General features: G+C 37.2%; 1 protein-coding gene across 9 annotated transcripts in view; it reads right to left on the bottom strand.

The window, feature by feature from the left end:
- Nucleotides 1-1,418: 1,418 nt before the first annotated feature.
- The window catches only part of ZNF782 (zinc finger protein 782), a 43,589-nt gene continuing 25,487 nt past the window's right edge, over nt 1,419-19,520 (bottom strand). For 7 of the 9 annotated variants that reach the window (XM_016961253.4, XM_054658305.2, XM_054658306.2 and 4 more), the window contains 2 exons: nt 11,507-11,608; nt 1,419-4,210 (listed from right to left, as the gene is read on the bottom strand). In XM_016961253.4, coding sequence (XP_016816742.2) covers nt 2,355-4,210; nt 11,507-11,608 — 1,958 coding nt within the window. In that variant the 3' untranslated portion in view covers nt 1,419-2,354. The remainder of the gene's footprint in view (nt 4,211-11,506; nt 11,609-19,520) is intronic. The other 2 variants (XR_010148919.1, XR_010148918.1) reach the window with 1 other exon arrangement.

Here is a 19,520-nt window from a genome sequence, read left to right as displayed (position 1 = left end):
TGCCTCGGCCTCCCAAAGTGCTGGGATTACAGGCGTGAGCCACCGTGCCCAGCAGCATCATTTTTGAAAACAATCATCATTTTCCCATCAAATTACCCTGGAACATTTGTCAAAAAACCACTGATGATGTTCAGTTACAACTCAGAGAAATAGAGAGCAGGCAAGAGCACTGCTTCTATTCATAAAACAAGAAAATAGTTGGGAAGACTTTAACTTTTCTTCAATGCACCAGATATCTGAAGCCACAGGGCAAAAAGCTATCTGGAAAACTAGGTGGTTGTAGAGAGAAACAAAGATCCAAGCAGTTTTTTTAACTGAGAGAAAGAATGCCAAATGCCATATAAAGTGACTCCAGTGGGAAAACTAGACAACATGCAGTATCAGGTAGGTAACTGTGGCAGAGAGATAAAAACTATAATAAAATTACAATGCTAAAAATGAAAAACACAGTACCATAAATGAAGAATGCCTTCCAAGGGTCCATTATTATACTCAACACTGCTAGGAAAGAATCAGTGATGTTGAAGATATATATATATATATTTGCTTGTGTATTTGTGTGTGAGAGACACACATAGAAAAAAAGAGAGAGAGAAATATATTGGTTGACACTGGCTTCTTTGAAAAAAGGCAGTTTAGTAACAATGGCCTTTACTAGACACACATGTTAGAAGGCAGCAGGAGAAAGGGAATGTGGTATCAGATATTTTCTGTAAAAGGTTTGTTATTAATATTCATGTGGCAAATTGTAGCTGATGTCAAAGTAGTTATAAAGCAAGGGGAACACAATTCTCTTACAGCAATGTTGAGGTGTAAGAAACATAAAACAAATACCTGGTTAAGTACCATGCATATATACATACACAAACAATAACTCACAAAACATTCATATATTTGCAACACTGCTTTTCAGTTTATGCAGTTTTTTTGTTCTTTTTAAGCTTTTTATTATAGTGAATGTCTTATATTTCATTAAAAGTTTTGATATTATATGTGAAACAACAGTTCTGATAAAGCAATATCTAGATAAAGGCTATTACTTACCTTTCTCAAATTGATAGATTTTCTCCTTGTAACAAGCTCTGATATAAAATATGATAATTTGTTGAAAACTTTTACACATTCAAAACTAAATTATCATATATTTAATGAGACTTTGGGTGTGTATGTGTGAGTGTGTGTCTGTGTGTGTGAAGAATTTCCTATATTTGTTAAAATGTCAGATTTCTTATGATATTACCTGTCTGATGAGGAAGACTTTGGGGATAAAAGCCATGGTCATTCAGGATGCTGTCCGAGATTTGTCCTATGTGACTTTTCTGACATACACTGAGTTCAGATGTCCTGAAAAATCATACTCCTAAGTTTTATTATGTGAGGGTTGTTGAGTTTCTGTCAGTATCAAGTATACCCAAACCTTTAGAAGTTCAGCAGAGAACACATTTATTTCCTCACTGCAAAAAGTCCAACTGTGTACAGGGAGGAGAAAACTCCATGCCACAGGATCCTTCTCTGACCCGGGTTCCTACCATCTTGTACTTTCCATCATCAGAGCCTGAGTCCCAAGGTTTTCCTCCATTCCATTCTAATGAGGGATAGAAGAAAATATTGAGAATTTGACTGATGTATTTAAGACCTGTCACTGACCCCATATTCCACTAGCTAGAGGGTAACAATATGACCCCGTTTAGATGAGAGAGTGGTTGAGAAATTTAGGCCAGGTGTGGCATGAGGGAGAAGTGAAAATGATTACTAGTGAACATTTCAATAGTTATTATATGACATATAGGGATTACCTCTGTGTAGGTTAAAATGAGGGTTGACATGGCAGAAGAATTTCCCACATCCATTAACTTCATTTCTTGTTTGTTTTAATATACTATGAGGTCTCTATCTTGAATGTATTTTCTGCTGTACTGACTTTCCATTAAAGTTTATCACACACTTATTATATTCTAGCTTTTGTCATTGTGTGATTTCTCTGATGGTGAATGAGTTTTGATTGTTGGCACAAAGTTTTCACATTTTTATTACTTTCTCAGAGCTTTTCTGCAGCGTGAGTTTTCTGAGGAGTGAGTTCACAAGAGTATTTTCCATATTCGTTATGTTTATAGGGTTTCTTTGCTGTGTGAGTTCTGTATATCCATAGAAGACTGTGCTCTGGCTGAGAGAAGGCCCATATAAAATAGATTTCAACAATTTATCTTCTATTCTTTGATATTTGGTGGAGGCTGAAATTGTAGAGGAAATTCCAGTGCTCACTATGTTAACAGTTCTCTCCTGTGTGTTCATTTATGTATTGTGAGGTTTGATTTCCAGCTCAGAGTTTTTTCGTATTCTTTATATGCATACATTTAATCCCCTGGGTGGGCTTTCTGATGTTCTCTAAGGCTTGATTTTTGACTGAAAGTTCTCCCACATTTATCACATTTATAGGGTTTCTCCCCTGTGTGAGTTCTCTGATGTACTCTGAGATTGGATTTCTGACTGAAAGCTTCCCCACACTGACTACAATTATATGGTTTCTCCCCAGTGTGAGTTCGCTGATGTTTTCTTAGGACTGACTTCTCACTGAAAGCTTTTCCACATTCATTACATTCATAGGGCTTCTCCCCAGTGTGAGTTCTCTGATGCCCTCTGAGATTTGATTTCTGCCTGAATGTTTTTCCACACTCCTCACATTGATAGGGTTTCTCCCCAGTATGAGTTCTGTGATGTACTCTGAGGTTTGATTTCTGACTGAAAGCTTCCCCACAATGATTACATTTATAGGGTTTTTCCCCTGTGTGAATTCTATGATGTCCTCTGAGTTGTGATTTCTGACCGAAAGCTTTTCCACACTGATTACATTTGTAGGGCTTCTCCCCTGTGTGTGTTCTATGATGTTTCCTCAGGCCTGACTTCAGTTTGAAAGCTTTCCCACATTCATCACATTTATATGGTCTTTCCCCTGTGTGAGTTCTTCGGTGATTCCTTAGGCCTGACATATGGCTGAAAGATTTCCCGCATTCATTACATTCAAAAGGTTTCTCCCCTGTGTGAGTTCTCTGATGCACTATGAGGATTGACTTATAGTTAAAAGATTTCCCACATTCATGACATTCGAATGGTTTCTCCCCTGTGTGGGTTCTCTGGTGTATTCTTAGGCCTGACTTTGCACTGAAAGCTTTATCACATCCATCACATTTGTATGGTTTCTCTCCCGTGTGAGTTCTCTGATGTTTTCTTAGGCGTGACTTCTCACTGAAGGCTTTCCCGCACTCAGGACATTCATAGGGTTTCTCTCCTGTGTGACTTTTCTGAGGCCAAATCAAGTGTGAATTCATAGAGCAGGATTTCCCACATTCATTATACTCATAGGGTTTTGCCCTTATGTGAACCTTCTGACGTACACTGAAAGTTGACTGGTAGCTGAATGTCTCTGTACATGGGTGATAATCAGAGTATTTATCTGTTGCATGAGTTCTCTGATGCACTGGGAGGGTTGAATTACGGTTGAAACTTTTTCCATATTCAAAGGGTTTCACCCCTATATGAACTCTATGATGTTCTCTAATGTGTGACTTTTGGCTGAAGGATTTCCCTCCTGTGAGAGTTTTGTGAGTGATTCTACAGAAACAATTTCCAGTATCATTAAACTCATAGTGACTCTTCTCTGGATTCATGTTCTGAGGAATAATAAAGGTTGATTTATCATATTTGTTTTCCCCAAATTTATTGAAATTGTAAGATTTTCCTTTTGGGTGGGTACTGTTAGATGTAACAAGGGCAGCCTTTTCAAGAAAAGCTTTTCTACTTTCATTATATTCAAAATCTTGCCCCAGAGTCTGAATTGTCTGATGTTGAATAACTTCCTCCTTATGATGGAGGGTTTTCACAATTTTACTATAAGCGAAAGATTTCTCTTGAGTGTTAGTTCTGCCATCCTTAATACTGATGAGCCATTTGTCACAAACATTATGCTCATGAGCCTTTTCTTTTGAATACTGACAGTGTGGGGCCATCAGGCTGAGCCCCTGGCAAGCAGACCCCGCAATGTCACATTTACAAGGCATCATTCTTGCAGGAAAAATGTTTATGTCTCGATTATGTGGTTTTCCTGAAATTTCTTGGTCTGTAGTCAATAATTTATTGGTGAATAAAACTTGCAACAAATGTTTGCCTTGATTTTCTGGGCTCTTCTCTGAGATTTCATCAGGTTGGGAGTCTTCTAAAAATGATAAAATTAAACAAACTTTATGATATTTAACACATTTCTTATGGAATGGGACATATATGTATATATATGCCCTATTATGTATTTGATTCCTTAGTTTCTGGCTCAGTTTCTCAACAATAAAGTAATTTCAAGTACATATTCCCTATATTCCCTTTTTAGCTTAAATTTTTTTTTGTAGTAGAAAAAGAAATGGGAAATGTATATATATACGTATTTGGCATCTTAAAATAGAATTTTCAAAACTGAATAGAGAAGAGGATATAAATCAACAAAATGACTGAGAATGGTGTATACGTAAGAGCACTGGATCCTGGGAACAGGAAAATCAGAGAATGGGATGAATAAAAAAAGATTACCAACATGAAGTAGATAACAACAACAAAAATCAATGGATTAGTGGTTTTATCTGAGACAGGGTTTGCCGTAGGGAGTAACGCTAGTCTAGATTCTTATACAAATATAAACTACAATGGTAGGATAATCATTAGCCTGCAATAGTTCAGTTGGAGCTCCATTTCCATTCTACACATCACAAAAGAAATTTATAATGACACCAATTTCCTCATGTTAAAAGAAATACTACTATAGACAACATTTTAATTCTGTCTGCATTATCATCAAAGGAACACACATGTGTAAGTTGAAATGTAAAATTGATGGGAGTTAAAGTCATTTTTCCACCTAGACTGGATTCACCGCTCTGCCCTAGCTCTGGTGACTTGGTTTATTATGTCAGGGTTGTTCAATAGTGAATCTTTTTTTTTTTTTTCTTTTTTTTGAGATGGAGTCTTGCTCTGTCGCCCAGGCTGGAGTATAGTGGCGTGATCTTGGCTCACTGCAACTTCTGCCTCCTGGGTTCAAGTGATTCTCCTGTCTCAGCCTCCCAAGTAGCTGGGATTACAGGCATGTGCCACCATGCCCGGCTAATTTTTGTATTTTTAGTAGATACAGGGTTTTGCCATGCTGGCCAGGCTGGTCTCGAACTCCTGATCTCAGGTGATCCACCTGTCTTGGCCTCCCAAAGTGCTAGGATTACAGGCATGAGCCACCACATCCGGCCAATAGTGAATCTTTTTAGATCATCAAATCTTAACTTTTGTCTTTTCAGTTTGCTCACTCATTTCCCTAAAACCAGCTTTGTCTTTGTCCAATCCTTAATTCTGCTTTCAATCTACTTTTTAACACTGCTAGTTTTTATTGACTATGTGAACCTTATGGATCATATATTTTAACCTGGACTTAGAAACTTAACACATATCCTTTATATTTATTTATCATAGATTTCCTGTGTATATTTGACTGCTATTGCCCTACTGCTACCCACATTCCATGCAAAAATGTCAGCCTTGTGCTAAAAATATTCCAAGGCCTTAAATATACTGCCTTAGTGACCTAAGAGATATTCAGGAAAAGAAGGTTTTACACTAACTGTAGGCTCATTACATGTTGTAGCTCTCACTGCAACAGCCCACAGTCTTTTCTGCTCTAGTCTTGACAGGATATCACCAGTAAATAGTATATTTTCAGCAATAATCTTATATTCTTTCTCTGAATCACTCTGCTTTTTAGCCTTAGACCTATGTAGACTCTAGATGTCCTTCAGGCAATGCAAAGCATTTCCCAAATTACACACACATACAAAAGGCTTCTTGTGTCTTCCCACAAATATAAGGAACATTTATTTAAAATCTGAAAGTAGTTACTGTCTATAGTATTCATTTTAACAAGGAATATATGGATAGTACTCATATATCTGACACTCACGATTTTTTAAGAAAAAATTATCATCATTCAAATTAGGAAGTATTTTAAAACTTACGGCACGTGCATGGTTAAATGGCATTTTCTCTTAGTTGTACGTAAAATAATAGTTCACTTTTTTTTTTTTTCTTGAGACAGAGTCCTTGATCTGTCACCCAGGCTGGAGTGCAGTGGTGCGATCTCGGCTCACTGCAAGCTTCACCTCCCGGGTTCACGCCATTCTCAGCCTCCTGAGTAGCTGGGACTACAGGTGCCCACCACCATACCCGGCTAATTTTTTGTGTTTTTAGTAGAGATGGGGTTTCACCATGTTAGCCAGGATGGTCTCGATCGTCTGACCTCGTGACCTGCCCACCTTAGCCTTCCAAAGTGCTGGGATTACAGGCGTAAGCCACCGCGCCTGGCCAATAGTTCACTTTTTAATCAACAGCATTAATTATTTTATGCAGCTTTGCTCTCCTTTCCAAAATATAACCTTCATTCTGATATACTTTATATCTCTCTGTAATTTATATGAAGACAGTGACTGTTAAAAAGCAGTGTGCCTCAAAATTACCTCCTCTTTCCTACACAAGTGCTCAGACTCAATGCTAACCTACACCTGATTATTCAAAAGTCTCAGAAATTTGACTGGGGTGTTTGCATTTAGGGATCATGTTTTTTGAATGAATCAATATGAAACATCTCTCCCGAGTGGCTTTGAAGTTAATACACAATATTATTAAAAATACTTACATGTTATATTGCAAGGACTCAATATATAGAAGAGTAAAGCAGAGACCATTCTTTTTAGTGGGTTATAATCCAGGTGGGAATGGAGCACATTCATAGCTATGTGCTCTCTGGCACAGTGTTTCATTTTCTTTTAACACATCTATCAAGTAGATTGTGAGTTTACAAAAAGAAGAGATAAGGCATACACTAAAGTATTTCAAACTATACCACAGAAGTAGGAATTTAAATCAAAACTTTGAGTAATAGTGCTTTCCCCCTTTTTCGAATTGAGACTATTTTATTCAGTTATTTTTATTGCAAGAACCACTTCTGGCTTTAAAATTTATACTAATATAGTCTTATTTTTATTACATCTTTTGCTTTGCTTAGTTTTCTTTGAAAACTTTCTCACTTTTAAAAACAAGTACATAAGACTAATATAAGACTAAAAGTTTTTCTAAGCACTGCTTTATCTATATCCCAAAGGTTCTAATATGCATGTTTTTTACCTTTGAAATTTTCTGGATATTAGACAATTTTGATTTTCATTTACTCTTTGACTAAATATGTTTTTAAAGATATATATTCCTTATGGAGTTTAAGATAGACTTTCATTCTTCTTACATTGTTTGCAATTTGCAGTTTTACTGGACAATAATATCTTTGTGGATTTATTCATTTTTGCACAAAATACTTTTATATTTTGTCAGGGACCCATGGTCATTTTAAAAAGGGTTCATTCTGTTTCCAGAGCAGAGTTTTGAAAGACACATCAGATTCATTTTTATAAAATATGTTATTTATAACTTCTAGAGCAGGAGTCAGTAAACTTTTTCTGTAAAAGGCCAGAGAGTAAATGTTTTCCACTGGGCTGATCATGTGGTCTCTGTTGTAACTACTCAATTCTACCTCGTAGCATGAGCACATAAATGAATAGCTATGGCTGTGTTCTAGAAAAATCTTTCCTGACCAAAATAGGCAGCAGGTAGAATTTCACCTGTGTTCTTATTTGCTGGGCACTAGTCTAGGAACTCAGTTGTGATCCACTGGCTCTGGTATGAAATCAAAGAGGTAAATTAAAGTCTATGTGACCTAATATGTTTCCATTTTTCCTCAGAACACTTGCAGTTTTTTGTTTTATGAAACCTGATGAAAATTTAGTGCACAAATATTCAAAACTCTTAAATATATTTTAAAGTTGTCTACTTTTAAAATATCCTTTTAAAACTATTTTAGCATTATCAAAATGCCCTTTCTCTTCTCTGTTTTTTGACCTGAATTTAACTTTAGTGTTATTGAGTTTACAAACAGAAGAGATAAAGTATAGGATAAAGTATTCCAAGATTACGCTATAGAGGTAGGAATTTAAAGCAAATAAACACTGAATTATTTTAGTTTATTGCCTTAGCAATTCATAAGCGTATTTTGAACTTCTCAAATTATTTTTAAAATATACCTCTTTAACAAAATCTAATAGCGTTTTCTCTTAATAGGTGAGTTTAATCCACTTAACATTAGTTGATATGGCAAATATGTTTGTCTTACTCTACGTTATGCCAGGGATCTGCATAGCTTTTGTGTAGATAAGAGTTGATTCATAGACCAATAACAGGAGCTGAAATTGTGGCAATAATCAATAGCTTACCAACCAAAAAGAGTCCAGGACCAGATAGATTCACAGCCAAATTCTACCAGAGATACAAGGAGGAACTGGTACCATTCCTTCTGAAACTATTCCAATCAACAGAAAAAGAGGGAATCCTCCCTAACTCATTTTATGAGGCCAGCATCATCCTGATACCAAAGCCAGGCAGAGACACAACCAAAAAAGAGAATTTTAGACCAATATCCTTGATGAACATTGATGCAAAAATCCTCAATAAAATACTGGCAAACCGAATCCAGCAGCACATCAAAAAGCTTATCCACCATGATCAAGTGGGCTTCATCCCTGGGATGCAAGGCTGGTTCAATATACGCAAATCAATAAATGTAATCCAGCATATAAACAGAACCAAAGACAAAAACCACATGATTATCTCAATAGATGCAGAAAAGGCCTTTGACAAAATTCAACAACCCTTCATGCTAAAAACTCTCAATAAATTAGGTATTGATGGGACATATCTCAAAATAATAAGAGCTATCTATGACAAACCCACAGCCAATATCATACTGAATGGGCAAAAACTGGAAGCATTCCCTTTGAAAACTGGCACAAGACAGGGATGACCTCTCTCACCACTCCTATTCAACATAGTGTTGGAAGTTCTGGCCAGGGCAATTAGGCAGGGGAAGGAAATAAAGGGTATTCAATTAGGAAAAGAGGAAGTCAAATTGTCCCTGTTTGCAGACAACATGATTGTATATCTAGAAAACCCCATTGTCTCAGCCCAAAATCTCCTTAAGCTGATAAGCAACTTCAGCAAAGTCTCAGGATACAAAATCAATGTACAAAAATCACAAGCATTCTTATACACCAATAACAGACAAACAGAGAGCCAAATCATGAGTGAACTCCCATTCACAACTGCTTCAAAGAGAATAAAATACCTAGGAATCCAACTTACAAGGGATGTGAAGGACCTCTTCAAGGAGAACTATAAACCACTGCTCAAGGAAATAAAAGAGGATACAAACAAATGGAAGAACATTCCATGCTCATGGGTAGGAAGAATCAATATCGTGAAAATGGCCATACTGCCCAAGGTAATTTATAGATTCAATGCCATCCCCATCAAGCTACAAATGACTTTCTTCACAGAATTGGAAAAAACTACTTTAAAGTTCATATGGAACCAAAAAAGAGCCCGCGTCGCCAAGTCAACCCTAAGCAAAAAGAACAAAGCTGGAGGCATCACACTACCTGACTTCAAACCATACTACAAGGCTACAGTAACCAAAACAGCATGGTACTGGTACCAAAACAGAGATATAGATCAATGGAACAGAACAGAGCCCTGAGAAATAACGCCGCATATCTACAACTATCTGATCTTTGACAAACCTGAGAAAAACAAGCAATGGGGAAAGGATTCCCTATTTAATAAATGGTGCTGGGAAAACTGGCTAGCCATATGTAGAAAGATGAAACTGGATCCCTTCCTTACACCTTCTACAAAAATCAGTTCAAGATGGATTAAAGACTTAAACATTAGACCTGAAACCATCAAAACCCTAGAAGAAAACCTAGGCATTACCATTCAGGACATAGGCATGGGCAAGGATTTCATGTCTAAAACACCAAAAGCAATGGCAACAAAAGCCAAAATTGACAAATGGGATCTAATTAAACTCAAGAGCTTCTGCACAGCAAAAGAAACTACCATCAGAGTGAACAGGCAACCTACAAAATGGGAGAAAATTTTCGCAACCTACTCATCTGACAAAGGGCTAATATCCAGAATCTACAAAGAACTCAAATTTACAAGAAAAAAACAACCCCATCAAAAAGTGGGCGAAGGACATGAACAGACACTTCTCAAAAGAAGACATTTATGCAGCCAAAAAACACATGAAAAAATGCTCACCATCACTGGCCATCAGAGAAATGCAAATCAAAACCACAATGAGATACCATCTCACACCAGTTAGAATGGCAATCATTAAAAGGTCAGGAAACAACAGGTGCTGGAGAGGATGTGGAGAAACAGGAACACTTTTACACTGTTGGTGGGACTGTAAACTAGTTCAACCATTGTGGAAGTCAGTGTGGCGATTCCTCAGGGATCTAGAACTAGAAATACCATTTGAGCCAGCCATCCCATTACTGGGTATATACCCAAAGGACTATAAATCATGCTGCTATAAAGACACATGCACATGTATGTTTATTGTAGCATTATTCACAATAGCAAAGACTTGGAACCAACCCAAATGTCCAACAATGATAGACTGGATTAAGAAAATGTGGCACATATACACCATGGAATACTATGCAGCCATTAAAAATGATGAGTTCATGTCCTTTGTAGGGACATGGATGAAACTGGAAATCATCATTCTCAGTAAACTATCGCAAGAACAAAAAACCAAACACCGCATATTCTCACTCATAGGTGGGAATTGAACAATGAGAACACATGGACACAGGAAGGGGAACATCACACTCTGGGGACTGTTGTGGGGTTGGGGGAGGGGGAAGGGATAGCTTTGGGAGATATACCTAATGCTAGATGATGAGTTAGTGGGTGCAGCGCACCAGCATGGCACATGTATACGTATGTACTAACCTGCACATTGTGCACATGTACCCTAAAACTTAAAGTATAATAATAATAAAATAAATAAGTAAATAAATAAATTAATTAATTAATAAAAGAGTTGATTCAGCAGGCCTGAGACTGCTACTCTTAGAAAGGCTTTCTTGTAAGGTTTGCCCTTGGCTGGCATCTAGAAACAAGATTCTCATAACTGCCGAGGGTCTCACCGTGCCAGCCCTGCACAAACAATATGATAGGGAACACTAGTTTTCCATCTCACAGTCTGTAATTTTGGCAGATGCTAGACAGAGGGTGTCTACATGATTAGCCCACAATAAAAACCCTGGGCACCAGTTCTGGGTAGACAACATTTTACATATGTTTTCAAAATTCATTGTTTAGGAAACTGTGCTTGGGGAACTATCTGAACTCTCAGAAGCTTGTAGCTTGTTTCCTATGAACTTTGCCCCATGCACCTTTTATCTCTGCTGATTTTTGTTTGTATTTTTTCAGTGTGTAAATTTTAACCATTATTATGACTATATGCTGAGTTGTGTGAGTACTCCTAGTGAATCAGAGAACCTTCTTCTTGTTGAATTCAGTAACTCACCTGGGGAGTTCCTGCTTAGAAATCCTTTCTCTTTCTCTAATAACCATGGATCTTCTCCTTGTTCCAATGTGAAGATCAGTTCTGGTTTTGTAAAGCAGTACCCTATAAATGGGAAACAATTTAGCATTTGCATTAGTTGCATAGGTTCTACTGTTTCTGAATGTGAAGAAGGTACAGCTTCAGAAGGGGCATATTCAGGGTGCTCACTGGACCTTCCTTGGGGAAGTAACCACGAAAAACATTTTCTTTCTTTTCTTACTTTTTTTTTTAGAGACAGGGTCCCTATGTCACTCAGGCTGAAGTGCAGTGGTGCCACCATGGCTCACTGCAGCCTCAAACTCCTGGGCTCAGGTAATCCTTCTGCCTCAGCCTCCTGAGTAGCTGGGACTACAGGTGTGCACCACCATACCTGGCTAATTTTTTAAAGTTTTTTTGTAAAGATAGAGTTGAATTCCTGGCCTCAAGCAATCGTCTCACCCTGGCCTCCCAAAGTACGGTGGCATAAGCCACTGTACCTGGCCAAAAAACATTTTCTTATTCTCATAAATGATCAATCTCCTTGAACCCCTGAACTGCACACCTAAGTAACATAAAATTCTAAAATGGCCAATGTCTTGGTTATCGAGGAAGAGATTTCATAAGGACTTCCATATCTGGCTGTAACAGGGTAAAAGGAACTGATTTCCATAACAGACAACTAAAAAACCAAACAAAATATAAAAAATGGTAATTAGGTTTTAGCCAAGAGGCAGTGCAGACAGGGATCCTTGAAAGTAGAGAAACAATGAGGTGAGCCCTATGATTATCACAGGCTACTTGTGAGAGAGTTGCCAAACCAGAGCGGAAAAAGAATACCAAAACAGAGCCTGGCAGACTTGGTAAGCTGATGTGACAAAATTGGATGTTTAAGGAAGCCCTGGCAACTAGAATTTGTGGGAGTAAATGCCAGCGAAGAAAGAGCTATACTGATATAAAATGTTGGAGATCTGCAGAAGGGTCTCCTGAGTACTGACCTGTATAAGCATATAAGAGAATCACTCAAGGTTAGGAAAAGACCAGTGAAAAAGAATAGGCTGAAAAATCACTACAGCATACACAAAGGCAGGAAGTTTATATCATCACCAACCAGGGTAGAAAAACCTCCTAATTAATGACCAACATGGTAGAATAACCAGAACGGTACTGCTTTAGTAGAGGGGCCAAATTAGTTCTAAAGTGAGCTCTGAATCCAACACAACAAAGCTTAAAGTGTACCTTGAAATGATCAAACTAATTCCAAGTAACTTAACTACATCCCAGAAAAGGCTCAGAAATATGTAAAAGAATACAACAAAATCTAGCAACTCACAATGTAAAATTCACAATATCTAGCACCCAATACAAAATTACTAGGTATGAACAGAAGCAGTGATACAAGACTCTTACAAGGAGAAAAATCAATCAGTAACAACCAAATAAGAAATGGCCCATATGGCCAGGCACAGTGACACCTGTAATCCCAGTTTTTTGGGAGGGTGGGGCAGGAGGACTGCCTGAAGCTGGGAGTTCAAGACCAGCCTGGGCAACACATAGAGAGACTGGAAAATAATAAACAGAGTTATCTGTGACCTGTGGTTAAATAAATTTGTAGTCTAACATATATGTAATCAGCATTCCAGAAGAAAAAAAGGAAAAGGAGAGAAAATTCTGATGCAACAGTGGCCAAAATTTCCTAATTTTAACGACCTATATAAACCCTCAGATCCAAGAAGCTAAATAAATGCCAAGAGGAAACATAAAATCACACCAATGTACATTATAATCAAATTGCTAAAACCTGCTGAAAAAAAGAAAATTTTATGTAGACAGAAAAAGACATAATATATGCAGAAGAACAAAGAGAATTAAAGCTGACTTCTTGTTAGAAATTTTACAGTCTGGAAGACAGTGAAGTGATACTTTTAAAGTACTTAAAGAAAAAAAATCAACCTAAAATTTTATACTTGGCAAAGATAAGATGTTTCAGACCAAAAAAAAGCTGAAACAATTTATCAGCAACTGATGTGTATTACAAGAAACGTTAAATTTTCCAGACAGAAGAAAAATGGTACTATGAAAATTTCTGATTTATATAAAAAAATTTATAGAGATAAAGAGCACCATAAACTGGAAAAAAGAGGATGAAAACAAAATATACTTTTCTCATTCTTGGAATTCTTTTCTTTAAATAGAACATTATCTTTCAAGTTATCTTTTTAGACAATATTATTTATTATGGGTTTTATAATATATAAATAGCACATATAAACAGAAATTCTGCATAATGATAAAGGGAATAATTAATCAAGAGGATATAACAATCACAAATGTTTTTCCATCTTATAACACTACTTCAAAATACATAAAGCAAATCCTGATGAAACTGGAAGAATAACCAAATCCACAATTGTAGCTGGACAGTAAAACTCCTTTCTCAATAATTTATAGAAGTAGATTACAAGTAAATAAGAAGGAGTACAGAAGACTTGAAGAATATTATCAACCAACATGACCTCCATTTACAGAACACTGATCCAAAAGGAAAACACATTATTTTCAAATACATATGAAACATTTAACCAGGATAAATCATAAGATGGGCCCTGAAACAAGTTTAAATAAACTTTAAAAGGATTAAAAAATCTTGCTCTCCAAATAGGCATTGAGAAAGCAATAATAGTAAAAAAATTTTCAAAGAGCCAAAAATTTAAAATAAAAAAGCCATATTCTATTAGAAATATGGAGTAGAGGTACTTTCTCCTATCTTTTCTGGCATGTATAGCTAAAAACTATGGATATTATATATTTAAAAACATAAGATGCTGAAAGGTAGAGAGAAGACAGCAGATTGTTCAAGGACTTCAGGACTCAAGGAATGACAATGATGAGTTCCCTGCACTTCTCTTTGGCCTCATATATTCCAGATTAGAAGCTGGAGAAGCTGGCAACAAACAACATGAATGTGGAGACGGAAAAACAAGACAAAACATAAAACCCAAAGCTTGTGCTCTCAAGCCAGAGGTTCAGGAAAGAGGCAGCCTAACAAGATTGAAAACTTTTAGACAACGACTGTTCTTAATTCAGCCAAACACAAAATAAAAAATATGTTCTCCACTTCTACTGCTGCCATGAAAGGACAAGTGGGGAACTCAAATGTCCGTGCTCACCAGGCTGTAAGAAGGCTCCCTTAATGTTCCACCAGGGTCATGTGAGAGAGGGCTGACTGGGGGCTGAGACATGTCTCCAAGCCAGGCAGTGACAAGGTCCCCTGCCCCCCAGTGTCAGTAGAAGCCCCATGGGGAGCAGTAATGAGGCACTCCAGATCCTACCATGCAGGGTGTTATCAGTGAAGGCATAATGGGGATGCTGAACCACCACTACCATTCAGCAGTAGTGACAATCCCTCCTCCTCTAGGTGCCGACAGAGGCTGAGTAGGAAACCTGGACTTTCAGCCCACCTTTTAATAATAAGGCAGCACCCCCCAACCTCCCCTGCCACAGTGGTGTCAGAGAATGCCTGCTACATGAGAAGATTTAAATCAGACACAGATCTTATAATTTCCAAATAGGTTCAATCTAAAATCACTTGTCATACCAAGATCTAAGACAACTTCAACTTGATTGAGCAAAGACAATCAATAGATGCCAACACTGAGATGGCATGGAAGTTAAAAATATCTGATAAAGACTTTAAATAAGCCATCATATAAATGTTTAAACGAACAATAAGAAACATGAAACAAAAATAGAAAGTCTCAGCAAAGAAAGAGAAGATATATGAAGTAGATATTTTAGAGTTGAAAAATAACTAAATACTCAGTGGATGGGTTCAACAGCAGAATGAAGAGGACAGAGGAAATAATCCATGAATTTTAATATAGAAGAGTAGAAATTACCCAATCTGAACAACAGACAGAAAACAGACTAACGCCACAGGGACCTGTGAGACTATAACATAATATCTAACAATTGTGTCATAGAAGTTTCAGAAGGAGGGGAGAAAAGGGAGAAAGGGAGGGGCTGAAAAGTCTAAGAAGAAATGATAGCTTACCAAGTTAGTGACTGCCATGAGTTAAGGGATAGTAAAAGGAGTTGGGCTGACTTTATATAAAGGGGTAGGACAAAGCTCTTTGTGGTGACTGAATAGTTCTGTTGACTTGACTGTAGTGGTGGTTACACCAATCTATATATGTGATAAATAACACAGAACTATATACTTGTTGTGCCAATGTCAACTTCCTGATACTGACATTGTACTACAGTTGCATAAGATGTATCTCTCAGAATGTTGAAACATTTAGGATTTAAAAATTGCTGTCTTTAGGCTGGGCACCGTGGCTCACACCTGTAATCCCAGCACTTTGGGAGGCCGAGACAGGCGGATCACGAGGTCTGGAGATTGAGACCATCCTGGCTAACACGGTGAAACTCTGTCTCTACTAAAAATACAAAAAAAAATTAGCTGGACATGGTGGCAGGCGCCTGTAGTCCCAGCTACTCAGGAGGCTGAGGCAGGAGAATGGCATGAACCCAGGAGGTGGACGTTGCAGTGAGCTGAGATAGTGCCACTGCACTCCAGCCTGGACAACAGAGCGAGACTCTGTCTCAAAAAAAAAAAAAAAAAAAAAAAATTGCTGTCTTCTTGGCAGACTGACATGTAACATCACTCTGTTACCAATAATTTTCTGTGCTCTGAAGTCTGTTTTATCTGATATTAACATAGCCAATCCTGCTTTTTTATGATTAATGTTCCATGGTATACCTTCTTCTATTCTTTTACTTTCAATCTACCTATTATTTTTTAAGTGAATTTCTTGTAGATGGCATATATTTAGGTGAATTTTAAAAACCAACTCTTTCAATCTGTCTTTTAATTAGTATATTTAGACCATTTAACGTAATTTTTGATAAGCTGCCATTTTATGTTTTTTTTGTTCCCTTGAATTTTTATTCATTTTTCCCTGATCTTCTCTCTTGAACATTTTTTTTAGAATTCCATTTTTTACTTATCTATTTTTCTGTAATATTTTTGAGTATACCATTTAATGTAGTTTTTTTAGTGGTTACTCTCTATATTAAATTATACACATATTACCACAGTTCACTGTGACAAGTATCAATATTTTGCTAGTTCAGGTGGAGTGTAAAGATGAAGGGACTCTAAGTCCCTTATCTGCTTCCTGTTTATAATATGATAATCTTAACTATTTCGTCTATATACATTGAGAACCACATCAGAGAATGTTCAATTTTTCCCTTCAACCATCAAACAAAATTAGAAAACTCAAGAGGGAAGGCAGGCATATTGTATCTACCAGCATTTTTACTCTTTCCATTGTTCTTCCTTCCTTCCTGATGCTTGAAAGATTCCTTTTATGATTTCTGTTCCAAGAACTTCCTTCCTGCCATTCTTTCGGGGTAGGTATGCTGGCAATAAACTCTTAGTTTCCCTTCATCTGAGAATGTCTCAATTTTCCCTTCATTTCCAAGAGATATTTACGCTGGATAAAGAGTTGTGATAACAATTCTTTACTTTCAGCACTCGAAAAATGTGTTCTCTGTGGTTTCTAATAAGAAATCCACTTGTATTCAAATTCTTTTTCCCCAGAAGTAATATATTGTTTCCCTTTAGTTGCTTGTCAGATTTTTTTCTTTATCTTTAGTTGTCAGAAGTTTCATAATTATGCTTCTTGGCATGAATTCCTTTGGGTTTATCCTGTATAGAATTTACTCAGCTTCTTGAATCTCTAGGATTATGTCCTTTGCCACATTTGTGAAAATTTTAGCCATGATTTCTTTGAATTTTTTTTTTAGCCTTTTCTTATGGGATTCAAATTACACAAACGTTAGAGATTTTCTTGTAGTTTCTGGGGTTCTGTTCATTTTTATTCAGTCTAGTTTTTTCTCTGTAAAGAATGACTCATTTCTATTGTTCTGTCATAAAGTTCAGCAATTCTTCTCTCTGTCTTCTCTATTCTGCTGCTGTGCACATGTAATGATTTTTTAAAAAGTTTTAGAGTAACTTTAGATTTACAGAAAAGTTGCAAGGATGGAAAGAATTCTTGTATACCTAGCAACCAATTTCCCTCACTATTAACAACTGAAACTACCAGTTTTCTCATATAACATCAGAAATTCCGATGGCAGTTTTTTCATAACTAATAATACTGATACATTATGAAATAAAGTCCACACTTTATTCAGAGCTCCTTTTTACCTAATGTCTTTTTCCTGTTCTATAGCTTCATCCAAGATCCCACATTACATTCAGTCATCCTGTCTCTGTAGGCTCCTGTAAACTATAAATGTTTTGTGGTATTTTGGATCACCTTGACAGTTTAAAGGACATTGTAGAATGTTCTTCAGTTTTGGTTTATCTGATGTTTTCCTCATAACTAAAGTGGGGTTATGTATTCCTCAGAGAAAGACCACAGAGGTAAAGTGTTTACCATTCTCATCACATCTCATCAAGGGAATATGCCATCAACAGACTTATCACTGACGATAACTTTGATCACCTGGTGGAGGTAATGGACGCCAGGATTTTCCATTATAGTTATTCCTTTTCTCCAGTATGCATACTATACTTTTTAGAAGACTGTCACCAGGCACAGTCCACTACAGCAGTGGAGAATTATGCTCCACTTCCTTGAAGAGGAGTAACTACATAAATTATTAGGAATTTTTCTATTTGGGAGATTTTCTATTCTCTCTTATTTATTCAATTATTTATATCAATATGGACTCACGAGTTTTTCACACTTTGGGTTATAAACCAATACTGTGTTGTTTATTTTATTACTCAAACTGTTGCAATTTTGGCTACTGGGAGATCTTTCAGTTGGCTCCCCTGTTCTTTGACGTATCCCCTGCTATGGTTTGGGTATGGTTTGTCCCCATCAAAATACATGTTAAAATTTGATCCTTAATGCAGTGTTGGGAGGTGGGGCATCGTGGGAGGTGTTCGGTCACGGGGCTGGATCCCTCATGAAAAGATTAATGCCCTCTGACATGGTTTGGCTGTGTCCCCACCCAAATCTCATCTTGAATTGTAGTTCCCATAATCCCCACATGTCATGGGATGGACCAGGTGGAGAAAATTGAATCATAGGGACGGTTTCCCCCATCCTATTCTCGTGATAGTGAGTTAGTTCTCACGTGAGCTGATGGTTTTATAATGGGCTTCCCCCTTCACTGGGCACTCATTCTCTCTCCTGCTGCCCTGTGAAGAGGTGCCTTCCACTATAATTGCAAGTTTCCTAAGGCCTCCCCAACTATGTGAAACTGTGAGTCAATTAAACTTCTTTCCTTTATATATTACCCAGTCTCAGGTATTTCTTCATAGCAGCATAAGAATGGACTAATACACCATTCAATGGGCGTGAGTTCTTGCTCTCACAGGAATGTACTAGTTCCTGTGACAGTGAGTTATTTAGAGATTCTGGCTTCCTCAGTTTCACACTCTTGCTTCCATGCAATTTCTTTGCACATGCTTGCTCCCCTTCCACTTTCTGCCATGAGTTGAAGCAGCATGACATCCTCACCCGATGAAGCTGTCCAATTTGGGACTTCCCAGCCACCAGAATTGTGAGCTAAATAAATGTTTTTTCTTTAAAAATCACCTAGTCTCACTTGTTATGTTACGGCAACACAAAACAGACTAAGAGAGAAAATTGGTACCAAGGAGTGGGTTGTTGCTTTACAAACACCTGAAAATGCGGAAGTAGCTTTGGAACTGGGTAATGGGTAGTGGCTGGAAAAATTTGGAGGGGCAGGCCAGTATTGCCATGAATGGAGTGTTAAGGGTGGTTCTACTGAGGCTCAGATGAAGACAGGAAAACAAAGGAAACTTTCAGACTTCTTACAAATTGGTTAAATGGTTGTGAACAAAATGCTGCTAGAAATATGACAGTAGAGACCATTCTGCTAAGATCTCAGATGGAAATGAGGAAGCATGTATTAGGAACTGGAAAAAAGGCCATCCTTTTTACACAGT

The sequence above is a fragment of the Pan troglodytes genome, chromosome 11 (genome assembly GCF_028858775.2).
Source record: "Pan troglodytes isolate AG18354 chromosome 11, NHGRI_mPanTro3-v2.0_pri, whole genome shotgun sequence".
Classification (NCBI taxonomy): domain Eukaryota; kingdom Metazoa; phylum Chordata; class Mammalia; order Primates; family Hominidae; genus Pan; species Pan troglodytes.
The sequence above is the reverse complement of the archived record's forward strand: the minus strand, read 5'-3'. Positions and strand labels throughout refer to the sequence as shown.